Source organism: Gymnodraco acuticeps, unplaced genomic scaffold, assembly GCF_902827175.1.
Source record: "Gymnodraco acuticeps unplaced genomic scaffold, fGymAcu1.1, whole genome shotgun sequence".
NCBI lineage: Eukaryota > Metazoa > Chordata > Actinopteri > Perciformes > Bathydraconidae > Gymnodraco > Gymnodraco acuticeps.
In genome coordinates this window covers 1,328,727-1,341,539 of record NW_022990622.1, presented here as the reverse complement: position 1 = coordinate 1,341,539, position 12,813 = coordinate 1,328,727, and the positions used below count along the sequence as shown (strand labels likewise).

Sequence of the window (12,813 nt, the reverse complement as noted above, 5' to 3'; positions counted from 1 at the left end):
AAGGCACGTGCATTGTTTTTGTTTTTGGTAATGATGTCAGAGAAGAAAGACTGTTGTGCGTTTTTCAATTCCAAATTATAAAGGCCAAGTCACTCTTTATAGATTTCAAAGTGAACCTGGAGATTTGTTTTTCGCCACCTACGTTCAGCTTTTCGACACTCTCTTTTTTCTGCTCTCACGGTCATGGCCTTTCTCCATGGAGATATTTTCTTCCCAGTCACTTCCTTTACCTTAGTTGGAGCAATGGCATCTATAACATTTTTAATTTTTGAATTAAAATGATCTACTAGCTCATTTACTGAGATGTTAGCTGGGGCAAGTGTGGAAGAAAAATTCTGAGTAAACATTTCCCTAGTATTTTCAGTTAAATATCGCTTTGTGGTTACCTCTTTTTGTGAACAGAAATAGAGCTCTCAAAGAACACACAGGAATGATCAGAGAGTGCAACATCAGTCACCACAACCTTAGAGATATTCAGACCCTTTCAGATAATTAAGTCCAGAGTGTGCCCCTTATTGTGCGTGGGCTCCGTCCAGAGACATCCATGGAACATGGATGTCTCTTTGACTTTGTGGCAAAAATACTAGCTAGTGTGAATATTCCTGAACCAAACCAGGTGGAATTTCACAAGCAGCAAGCTGGTAACGATTTTGCTACCTAGAAACACAAGGTGAATAGCCACTTACAATGCTGCATTGCATTTGCAAAAAATTAAATTGGTTAGCACTTTGTCATTTTAGTTAGTCATTTGGTCCTGCTCATCGGTGGTTGGTGTGGTCGGGGTGGTCTTGGTCACCTCTTTGAGAATCCAGTCTGATAAACACAAGCAAAAAAAGGTAGTCACAAAATGGATTCAGGGGTTGAATACTGCATACCAACAGTCATAACACATAAGTGGGTTATCATAAGAAACTATGTCCTGGCAATCTATGTCAATTTATTTTATAACTCATCTCATCTATGGTGTGATATTAAGTTAGATTACCACCAAACATATAACGTACTTTTTATCATCATAGACACAGCCTCCTTGATGTTTTCAGTGACCAAAACATCATGGGTCAACCACATGGTGCCAAATGAGGGATCCAGCAGAGCAGCTTTTAGGAATATAGGGTCAGAGAAGGGTAAGGTTGCACCATCACTCTCTTCATCTGCCATCCTCACATTGACAAAGATCCCTCTGAATCTTCTTTGGAGTGATCCTTGCAGCCCACGGATCAAGCCACCCAAGTAGCGCACTTTCTCTTTTTGATTTTCCAGGTGGTGATTAAGAGAAAGGATAGAGGGTACCACAGCACTTATGGTCACACTTTTTTCTCCTTGTGTGAGGTCTGTGGCTTCCCCAAAAGGCTGAAGAACATCCACTAGTTCCCCAATCTGATTCCACTCTCTAGCTGTGAATACTGTCTCTTTGTGTCCCCCATCTTCAAGAACTGTAGACAGTCTCAGGTGGTCACAGTTGAGCACTGATTTCAGTTGCCTCAGTGTAGAATTCCAGCGTGTGGTAACAGAGGCAGGGATTCCACGCTGCCCAAACTCCTTCTCAAATTTCTCCTTGAAGTTGGTGCTTGTATGGAGAAAAGAGCTCAACCTGGAAGCTTTGGCGAGAGCGGCATTGATTAATTTTGTCTCTTTAAGGCCATCTCCTATAACCAGTTGAAGAGTGTGTGCAAAACATTGAAGTCTTGTCTGGGTTTTTGCGCTCAAAGAATGTTCAACCCTCTCTTGCTCTTCCACTGTCAGGTCATTCCATATGTCAGAATCATCAAGGTCATCTTCTTCATCTCCCTGTCCTGGAAAACATGTAGTGAAAGCTTTTTTCATATTAGCAGCGTTGTCACAGATCATGTGGTCAACTTTTTTCTTGATCTGGTACTGTTCACATATTTGCTCAAACTCTTCACAAATTCTTTCCCCTGTATGGGAACCTTTGAAGCGGTTGCACGCAAGCAACTGGGATCTCATCTGAAGATTGTCATTGTTGAGGTCGATCCAGTGTGCTGTGACTCCAAGAAAGCCTCTCATCCTACGGTCTGACCATAGTCACTGACACATTATCTGCCTTTTCTAATTCATTTTTTAGCTTAATTTGCCTATCTGCCACCAGACCGTCAAGCTTTGATGTAATTGTTCTTCGACTCACTGGAGAGTACCTGTTGTCCACTAGTGACAAAAAGTGATGAAAGCTTTGATGTTCAATGATGGACAATGGCATGTTGCAATTTATAATAAGGTCTGACAATATTGAGTTTGTTATGGCTTTCTGCTGGGGGTGGTTGCAGTTGTATAGCGGCACAGTCCTTGATTCGATGAATTGGGAGATCGGAGGCTGGCTAGGATCACCAGGCATTTTGGTTTGAATGTACTCTTCATATCTGTAGACAGTAAACAGAAGAGACAGAAAATTGATTTAACCACTATGATCTTCATTACATACGTTCATTTGAAATCTAATTTAGACCGATGACAATCATATTAGATTCATATTAACCCTAGAACTGCAGACAATAAGCTAGGACTCAAATAAAAAATGTGTTCAAAAAGGCAGAATTCCAGGTAAGAAAATCATATATGGCATTTGCCATTACACATATTTAATTTAAATTCTGTTAACACTAGAACCGCTAACGGCATCAGCGCCTACATAGATATGATTTTCAAATCATTTAATTTGTTCCTCTTTATAATGTCCTTAAAAACTAAGTAGGACGATTTAAAACTCACTTAATTGGGTTAATTTAGAAATTGCTTCAGTTTATCATCATAAAAGATAAAAAAGTTCAGATTCATTTTACAATAAATCAAGGAATGATGCGCTTATACAAACAAAAACAACATAATTAAAACATTTAAACAAACTACTAAAAGTAGATGAACTACATTATTCAAAAGTTTACAGTAACTGATAATAACACGGGGGAAATAAACGAGGCATCTATTTTCCGCTCTCTCTCTCCCTCTCCTGACAGCCTGTCAGTATCACCCTATTAATCAGGGTTCTAATGTTAATTTACCGTTGGCGTTTTGTCTTCTCTATGCAATGCTTAATCGATTTGAAACCAAGTCTCAAGGCTAACGTAGCTTAAACTTAACGTTAGCTTCCTAGCTAAGCTAACACAACACATGCACGTACCTTTCTCTGTGGGTCTTTTTATAGTGACGAATAAAGTTAGATGTGGTGGTGGTCGTGTCACTGCACTTTGTGCTGCAGACCCTGCATACCGCTGTCCTCTTCTTTTTGGCGTCATCTACAACATAATCTTTGAATCCAAACTTCACAATTTTCGGAGTAACGCTAGCCGCCGCCATGTTAACTGCCGTCTAGTGGGTTGCCAGGTTTGTGCGCACGGGGCTATAATCACCCAATCATGTTTCGAAAAAAATAAACGTAATATCTCAATACAAAAACAAACGCAAATATTTAATTAAAAAAATTCAAGTCCTTTCAAGTCATCTGTCTCAAGCTTAAGTCAAGTCTCAAGTCATGAATATGGGCTCAGAACAGTCTCATAATACACACATGCACACAGAAGGATTCACACTTGTATTTCATGATCCGCAAAAGGATTCACACTTGTATTTCCGGATCCACACTTGTGTTTTTCAATGCATACACAAATGTGTTCCGTTTCATATACATGTAAATAAAATCCAAACACAGAAAAAAGTTTTACATGTGTATTTTTGATCCACACATATTAGTTTTCCGTTTAAAACCGCTGCACCTTCAAACACAAACAGCTTTCTGTGCACGGATCGCTTTGCATTCGTGTGTGGGTTTTTTGAGACTCCCCTGACGCTCACCCGATTCGTACTTGTAATTTCTCTCATCTATAGCCAATCAGATGTCTCCTCCAGTCTAAGCCAATCACATGAGCGCGCCCCCACGTGGGTAGGATTTCTTGCGTTCGTGACGTAGCACTTCATTTACGCAGTCCGGACTGCGGAGCTGACAGGTCAGAGGCATAGGTCAGAGGTCATCTTTAAAATGGCGTCTGGTGGTCGCACGCCTCCCGCTCCAAGTGTAAGTTATGTTTAAATTATGAAATACTCCTAAATTATGAAGGATTGGTTTTGCTTAGTTGTTAGTTGTTTAATTCGAGAATTATATAGAACTGTTTTGGTTAGCTGTGTTGTAGTAGCTGAGCTCCATAAGCTAACATTAGCTAGCGTTGTCTGTCTAACGGTCTAACGATCCCCCATTCTTATTATGTGCTTCTGCTACCAAGTAAAATGTTGCAGTGAAGTGAATGTGAGAGAAAATTAATTGACTGTTCGACAGGGTGTAACGCCTCGGGTCGAGGTAGCAGCACGGGCTTTAGTTCAATGAATAGCCAGGGAGTTGTCTGCGACTCCAACTCCACCAGAAGTGAGCATAGCAGAGAGTGCACCGGTCAGCGTAGCAGTCAGGGCGGTAGACAGCGTCCAATCCCACAATGATGTCAGGGTGAGGCAGGCGATGAGAAGGTGATTTAATAGACTTTGTTTTACATTTGACAGTTCAAGATCAAACTGTGGCTTAATCCCGTAGATGTGTAAACATCTGATATTTGATCTCACCCCTTGCATTACTCTAATGTAATGTTGAGTTAATGTTTTAAAACATTTGTCCATAGTATGTATCCTCCATTATTGCTTTTAAAACCTTTAACAACCCCTTGCCTTGAAACGTCCCAAACACAATATATTAATGTTTTCAAAACAAATATTTTGGTAAGATAAAGCTAAGTGTCAAGATTGTTTTTGTATCGACAGAATATTAACTATGATTTCGCTTTTTATTCATACAATTTGTTCAACCTATGTTAACAAAACCATCAACGCAAGCCAATGATTTGGAAATGATATAACAATGTCTAGTCTCACAGATCCTTTTGTCATTCCCACATCAGGCAATTCCCAAGTATGTTCAGTACTGATCAGCCAAGAGGCAAAAGACGATTTCCCACCCCGGCTCCTTGCATCGTCAAACGGACGGACTTTCACATATATGTCCTTTCGGGACCCAGTCAGTTTACACCTAAGGGCTCGGAAGAGCTACCACTTGCCTATGCTGGCCTTGGAAAGAGGATGCTAAATCTACCGGACAACTTATTGTACAGTGAGGTAATCATATAAACAGACAGTATTAAAGATTTCTCAATGATTTAAAATGTGAATCACTTGCTGAATATTGTATGTTATTTCACTTTGTTTTAAAGACTATGGCTTCGGTTGAGGAAGAATTTCCAAAACTGAAAACATTAAAAGGAGGCTGGATGTTTTTCAAGTCAGCAGGTAATATTGTTCTCATCTCCATTGGTGAAAATGCTGTGTTGTGTTTTTCACACTCAGAAGCCCCACATATGTGTTTTCTGTTGCCCTACTTTGAATTACCATTCATATCACTTCTTCAAGTTGTATAAAACAGTACTAAAGTTTGCCTGACAAAGTGTAACGTATATCCCTAATATTAATGTATGTACTGTCAGGTGGTTTTAAAGCACACTTGTGTTGTTCCTATTTTGATTTTAAAATAGGTGGTAGTGGACGTCGAAAGCTGTCCATAATTCCTACTGACTCCGAGGGGTACTCCACAAGGCTCCTCAAAACAGCGTCCAACAACGGAAAAAACATTGTGTTTGTAATTCCACTACAGGAGCAACTTTCTACCGAACCACTACCCTATGACTCGGCAGAGTTTGCAAAGATGCCACAGTCAACCTGCATAACATGTGGCAGTCAAATGCCTTTGCAGCTGTTGCCTTTACATGTGGAGGAATGTAATGACATATTGACTGTAAGCTGTTATTAAAACGTTTCTCTAATTTCTCAAATAAATATGTAATGTTTTAGTTTGCTCAAATGACTGTTTCAAAGTCTATAGAACCAATTCTCTGTACCTTTTTTGTTTTTTAGGAGAGTGAATCTGGGACTTCTCTTGATGAAGTGATTGAGCAGCCAAATCCACCTAACACAGGGATGGGAGAATTGTCAGAGGTAGTTGATGCTGATCCTGTTAAAGTTACTTTGCAATTTAGTATAAAAGCCTTATTGTTTTCAGTAAATAATGACAGCATGATTGCAGGTGTGTAGGTAGGGTATAACACATTTCACCAAACAGACTTTTTGCACACTGTCTATGTACTCATTTTTTATCATAGAATGATGTTTCCTGTATCACTTATCTGAGAGAGAATTATTAAACATAAAACCTCTTATAATAATGTGATATGTTTTAAAGGTATTGACATTTGTTTATGTTTTTTACAGGTTTGCCCTATATGTCTTGAATCTTACCCGATTGATGTCCTCTCATTTCATGCAAGCACATGTGGTGAAGGGTAAGACGTTTTGACTTGTTCAAGCAAAAGATGGAAGATAGTCATGTTTTGAGAGAGGTGAACAACATATACAAAGTGTCAAACCTAATAACGATATCGTTTGGTGAATGTGCTTGTTCCTTTTTTGTGTTTTAAAATGCTGTAATGTTACAGCTATAGCAGCTGCATCAGAGCATGTGATGCATTTTTAGGAAATGTAGAAATCTTAACAGAGCCGAAATACTTATTAGGGATCTGATTTAAATTACTTTGTTTGATATGCAAGAAGAAATATGTAAAAAAAGAAGGGCGCTCACTAGTCTCTATTTTCCATTCCTGTGAGTATGTTTTTTGTTTTGTCTTTTCCAAGAATGGACCCTGCTCATCTAGCGATGCAGCCAGTATGACAAGGACAGAGGAAATGCCAGGACCTTCAGTTCAACGATTGCCAGCAACAGTTTCAGCAGGTTATTTATTCAGAACAATTACTGCTGTGGTGTAGTTTGAAACAGTGACTACTCACAAACACTTAAATAGCAATGATCACCAAAATGAATGTTGTTACATGTTTGATCCAGTAATATGGAAAGGATAATTGATTTCAAGTTACTACCTTTTAATATATTGCTTTAAAATACAGGGCTTACTAAATGAGACAATAAATGAAGTACTATTTTACAATTGAAGCTGACATATTATGAAGTTTATTGTACCAACCACTTTTTTTCCCTTCAAATTACGTTTCAGCATGGGCCAATGAAGTGGACCCCCGGAAGGCATGTCAGTTGTTCAGAGAGGAACTGCTGGAACGTAACTATGAATGTCCACGCCTCTTTCTGTCAATCGACTTGTTTGACGCAGAAGAAGAAACAGACAGTTCATTGATTTCATTCTTTAAAATGAACAATGTTAACTGGGCAGCTCCATTGAAGTGCAGGCTGAGAGGTATTAATAAATAGTGTAACTTCTCATGTTTCATTATAGGTTGTCATCTGGGTCGAATTTTGCCTTTTTGTTTGTTTTTACTTGCATGTTGAGGATTAAGTTCATGTCCCTTAGACCAGGGAAGAAATAACTAGTTACATTTATTGTATTGAAAGCTTGAAGGATGATTCATGTTGTCTCTTGGTAAGTGTATGTTGAATATCATCTTGTTGGTTGTACTTTTCTAAATGAGGTCGTCTTTTCAAGGGGATGCAGCAGTCGGCCAAGGTGTCAACCGACACGTTTTGTCAATGGCCATGCAGAAACTGAAGACCGGCTTCAGTATAAATTTAGGTGGGATGTCCCCATTTGTCTTTCAATTGAAATAACCACTTGCAGCTAAATCTTAATAAACCAACAAAGATTACAACATGCATATTCACAGTTGAACCAACACTCAATATAGCTTGACCTAAAAATTACGTTATAGCAATACATGGTGTCTAAACTATTTCTCCTTTTCTCTTAAGGCTGTGCAGCTCTTACAAGCCTTTTTGAAGGCGAAATGGAACATCGGGTTCCCTCCGCAGCTGCTGTGCTTCGGGAAAGCAACCTGTTTGAGATGGCAGGTCGGATGATAGGCCATTCCTTCCTGCATGGTGGTTTTGGTTTCTCAGGACTAAGTGTGCCTGTAGTGACTCTGTTGACTGGTGGGAGCACGGATACTGCAGCATCAGCGCTTACCCTGCTGGACTGTCCTGATCTTGACCACCGTGAAACAATTGGTTTTGTGAGTGTCCTAGTTAAAAAGTGACATGTCATACACCACTGCACCACAATGCTAACATACACTTGTCATCTTGTGCATTATGAAAAAGATTCCATTCATGCGTCAAGGCTTGGCTGTTTAGCTAGAAATGATTTCCAATGCTTTTTTGTGTCCCATTTTGATTTTTCCAGATTTAGGCTTTTTGTCCACTTTTGCATGCATTTAAGGCGAGACACGGCAGGCAAAAACATCGTTTTTCAAGTACTGGTCAATTTTGAGATTTTGTGCTATTTTGATTCCATAACATGTTTTCTTTCAGGCTTTTGGAAGGAAAACGTACAAAATACACATTTAAGTGTTTATTTTACTATAGTTTGTCTATTTGCGTCTGTAGATTTCTCCTAAATTCACCAAAAGTTAGCATTCTAACGTAACATAAAGTACCGCGACCGCTGTGTGCACCATGTCAACAGAGGTATCGCTGGAAAGCTGTGTCTCTCCTGCACAATCTCATCGGATCCAAATATGGTCATTTCCTTTGTATCAGCAACCAATCGTGAAAGCACAAAGGGGTCTTAAACCAAGAAACGAAATCTCATTGGCTGGTGTAAATTTCTGACAACGTGATTCGTTCAGATGCGTCACGTGGTGTGCTAAAACACTTCCTGGTTAGCTTTCAGCTAGAAATTGAAATCTCAAAATGCCAAAAGAACGGCGAAAAAAACGTTCACAGAGAAGACGACAACAATTGTCACTTGCACGAAGCAATGTTATATTTAAAAAAATGACCCTGAACATGAAATACCTTCACGGAGTGCGTCGATGCGCAAGCTATCATTCAAAGAACAGGAGGGTTTAGCTAGCGCCTCACTGCAATCTTTAAAGGTCGTTTTCTCAAAATGAGTTTTTTCTCCTACTCTGAGTTCGAAATGTCAACTTCAGTAGCACGTAGAGACACCAAACCTTCCAGTTATATTCCTATCAATATTATGAAGGCTTTTACCGAAGGGTTTGTTCCAGCGACGTGCAGTCAGTGGAGGCAGGGGAGGCAGAGTTACATACTCCAATGTAACGGAAAAACAACTAAAGAAAAACTAAATAGTAATAATAATAAAATGTCTCCACTGATCTGTGTTGTAAGTGTGATTTCTGTTTGATTCCAATCGCTTTTTATAGTCAAAATCAGCAAATTGGCCGAGCTCCGCTACAACTACATGGGAGTGAGGCAGGGACGAGCTCTGCCTCACGTAAGCCCACAGTAACTGGCTGGAGCGCGGGCACTAATGTAGCGCGGGCACTTATTTTGTGAGCGCGCTCAAGCCAGGTACTGTGGGGTAAGGTGAGGCACAGACGAGCTCTGCCTCTCGTAAGCCCACAGTAACTGGCTGGAGCGCGGGCACTAATTTAACGTGGGCACTTATTTTGTGAGCGCGCTCAAGCCAGTTACTGTGGGGTAAGGTGAGGCACAGATGAGCTCTGCCTCACCTCAGAATGCGTCACCCCACAGAAACTGTCTGGAAAGCGGGCCCTAAGCGCATGCCTGCACCATCTCACTGTATGTCACCAATGTAATGTTTGTAGATCCCTTTATTACATTTATTCTCGCCACCCATAGTCTCTAAATAACTTATTTCACGTATATATGATATTTAGGCTCGCTGGTCTCATCATACAACGGCAATGAAAAAAGCACCAGGGGAGGAAGCCATAACCTCTGCCGCACTAAAGGGGGCGCACGTGAGCCCACAGGTTCTTGTTGCTACTGTTATTCTACGCAGAGACGGTAGACATGAACAACAAACTAGACTTTTGTTTTGAAACTATAGGAAGATAAGGAGGACTTTTACAAAAATGTAATGGAGATTGTTGTCCAGAAGGATAGCATGGACTTAATCTTCAAGTCAAGCTAAGACCCCAATTCTAATGAAAATGGGATTTTACTAAGAAAGAACAATCCAATATTTTGATTGTGGGTATCCTTTTGTTGAACAGTCTGTTTAAAATGAATCGAAGCATCAGACTAAAAAAGCTTTTGAAAATAACCGAATATTTCGATTAAGGTCAAAATATAATATTTGTAAATCTGACTCTGAAAGAGTCAGTGCCTCACCAGCCATGAACCTCACCGCACGTCACTGGTTTGTTCATATATAATTCATAGCCTGAATTATACAACATTGTATACCTAAAAACATGGCGAAAATGGATATTTTAGGGCTGTTGACAGTATTTTCTGATTTATGGAATGATAAAAAGAGATATCCAATATCCCTTCTGTAAAAGCCTTAGATACTAATATGACTACAAAATGAAACAATAATTTTGAATCTGGCTATATCCAAAGTTCAGATTTCGATTCCTGAAATGTGTTAAAATATGTGCATATTTAATGAGATAATAGATAATTTGCATATTTAAACATGCTATTTCAGAACACTTGTAATACAAAAGACAATTGCCTTATTGTAAGTAATTAACTGGAGAAATTTCTAGCTGATACCTTTAAGTTAAAAAAATTACCCTATTCACCTGGGGTGTCTCGCCTTAAATTATGTCCTCTTTTCTCCTGTTTTAGCTCAAGAATACACAACTTACTGCTCAAGAAACCACCAGTGTGACTGATCTTTGCCTGTCCTGGGACCTCCCTGTTCCAACCTCCACCAATCATGACTGGCTGTTCCAGGAACTTCTTTCCCATGCAGTAATCATTTTATATTGTACCATTTTTATTTAAACAATACAATACAATGTTTAGGTAATTAGTAGGTTTGCTTTGTAAGTCCTCCTGTATCTGCTACTGTGGTGTTTTTCCATTAGTGCCTCAGTTTGATTGTTCCTTTTACTTGTAGGTACTTCACCGTGTTAGGCAGCCTATCAAGCAGATTCGCAAAGGCCTTAAAGAAACGGGAATCTGGCCGCTTGTTTCAAATAGGCCAGATGTCCACCCCATATTATTTCCAAGAGAGAAAAATGATGAGCTGAACTCACAGGTAAGTATCATTTTCTTTATTGGATTTATGTTATTCATGGGATTTGTTTGCAAACACTATCATGCAATTTCATTTGTGGGGCTCTTAAACTGGTGTGTAGATCTTAAATCAATGCTTTACAATGTTAAGATAATTCTGTAGCATATAACATGAGCTTCAATCTTAGCAAAGAACACGTTTGTATTTGATCCCCTATAGACTGTGATCCAGAACATCCACTGGCCACAGCCCAAAAGTGACAGCGATGAGGACGACGCCGTTCCATTGGAGAAAGTCGGTCTCGTCACTGGATTTTTGAGGCAATTCATAGAGGAAGGTAACACTAATTAATGACTGCTAAAGCTGTAGTGCAGCTGAAGAGATGGCAGTTCTGATGAAAAATAATATACACACATCGGTGTACAAATACAAATCTATGCATGGGTTAACCGTTGATATTCCTGCAAGTTTTACTGCTCAAATTTAAGTTTTGATATAATGCAATTTGAGGTATCGCATACATAACAAATTCTCTCCCATAGCATCTCCGAAGGTGCTGCGTGACCTCTTGAAGTTCTGGGTCGGGTGGGAGCTGCTCACAACAAACCTTGAAGTTGAGGTTGTTACTTCAAAATACCCAGTGGCTCTCACCTGCTTCCTAAAATTGAAGCTCCCAAGCCACTACCAAACCTATGAGAAGTTCCACCAGGACTTGATGATGGCCCTCAGTTCCATCAGTGCAGGCTTTGGGCTTGTGTAGCTACACACTGACTCTCAGTTTGTTTTGTATTTTTCTGGAGAAGGGTTTGCCTCTCTATTAAATACACTGTGAGATACAGGGTTACAGTTGGTACACCTACCGTGTTTTATAAATAAAGGACATTTGGAAAAAGACTGTTTGTCCATTATCATTGTTACACTTTAACGGAGCGTCCACACAGCAGCGTGTGTTGACGCTTGGAGTTGGGCGTGTCTGAAGCTTGGGGATTTTTTGCGACCAACAACCAATCACATGAATCTTCCGCCCCCGACATACAAAGCAATAGCAATGTTAAAACGAAGTAAACTGGATATAAAATAATGAATTTTCCCTCCATTTTTTTGAATATGAGGAAATGACCTGCGTAGTCTCTCCCAGCATACACACGGTTTGATTGGCTAGCGCTTGTAATGGCAGATTTGCATAAATGGGATTTCATTGGCTGACGCTTCTGCCGAGTCGCCAAAAGTTGAACATTGCTCAACTTTTGAAGCGAGCAACGCCAGCAACGCTCCACGTCGCTTTCCAAAATGCAGTTCGGCTAAAAGTGACGTCACCCCATTCAAAGTGAATGGGCAGAAGCGTTGGAAGCTTCAACGCACACCGCTGTGTGGACGGGCCGTAACAATGCCCAATCCCTTGAACAGTAAAGCATTACACTCCGAATAGTTCTTTTACAATGTTTTTATTTTGTACAGTGTAAAATGAATGTAATTCTGTTGCTCTGAAACGGTTTTTGATCCTGACTGAAAATGCATCTCTAAAAACACTTCCATTAATTTATAAGTCAAAAGAAAAATGTCTAATCATGCAATTGAGATTAACTTAATCAAGCATAAGCTATGTAAATATAAAATGATTAACTTTCCATCATTGCCAAATAACTGAAATCATGACACAAATCATACTATAGTTGTTAAATGTAACAACTATCGGTGCTCAATTAAATTCTCAATGTATTGGACAGTATTGAGATATATGTCCACTCCGAAACATTCAGATTCTTCCAATGGATCAATGTTGTCTTGCAGTTGCATAATTTCAAGGTCTGAGAGAGGGAAGTTCAGCGTAGGGACATTGACCCCG

The 12,813-nt window shown here is 39.6% G+C and overlaps 2 protein-coding genes across 3 annotated transcripts; one reads left to right on the top strand and one right to left on the bottom strand.

The window, feature by feature from the left end:
* Positions 1 to 675: 675 nt before the first annotated feature.
* Positions 676 to 3,275, bottom strand: LOC117554639. Its single transcript, XM_034229097.1, has 3 exons — positions 3,137 to 3,275; positions 1,005 to 2,378; positions 676 to 813 (listed from the first exon to the last, which is right to left on the bottom strand). Exons 2-3 carry the CDS (start codon positions 2,026 to 2,028, stop codon positions 737 to 739), a joined length of 1,101 nt encoding a protein of 366 aa, XP_034084988.1. The 5' UTR covers positions 2,029 to 2,378; positions 3,137 to 3,275; the 3' UTR covers positions 676 to 736.
* A 1,929-nt stretch (positions 3,276 to 5,204) lies between these two features.
* On the top strand, positions 5,205 to 11,761 carry LOC117554638. 2 transcript variants are annotated; one of them, XM_034229096.1, is made up of 12 exons: positions 5,205 to 5,280; positions 5,523 to 5,765; positions 5,902 to 5,982; positions 6,256 to 6,326; positions 6,676 to 6,772; positions 7,053 to 7,250; positions 7,497 to 7,583; positions 7,760 to 8,019; positions 10,574 to 10,699; positions 10,848 to 10,988; positions 11,187 to 11,304; positions 11,510 to 11,761. In XM_034229096.1, exons 5-12 carry the CDS (start codon positions 6,709 to 6,711, stop codon positions 11,725 to 11,727), a joined length of 1,212 nt encoding a protein of 403 aa, XP_034084987.1. In that variant the 5' UTR covers positions 5,205 to 5,280; positions 5,523 to 5,765; positions 5,902 to 5,982; positions 6,256 to 6,326; positions 6,676 to 6,708; the 3' UTR covers positions 11,728 to 11,761. The 2 variants fall into 2 exon arrangements, with proteins under 2 accessions (XP_034084987.1, XP_034084986.1); XM_034229095.1 differs by having other exon boundaries at positions 5,523 to 5,782.
* Positions 11,762 to 12,813: the final 1,052 nt, after the last annotated feature.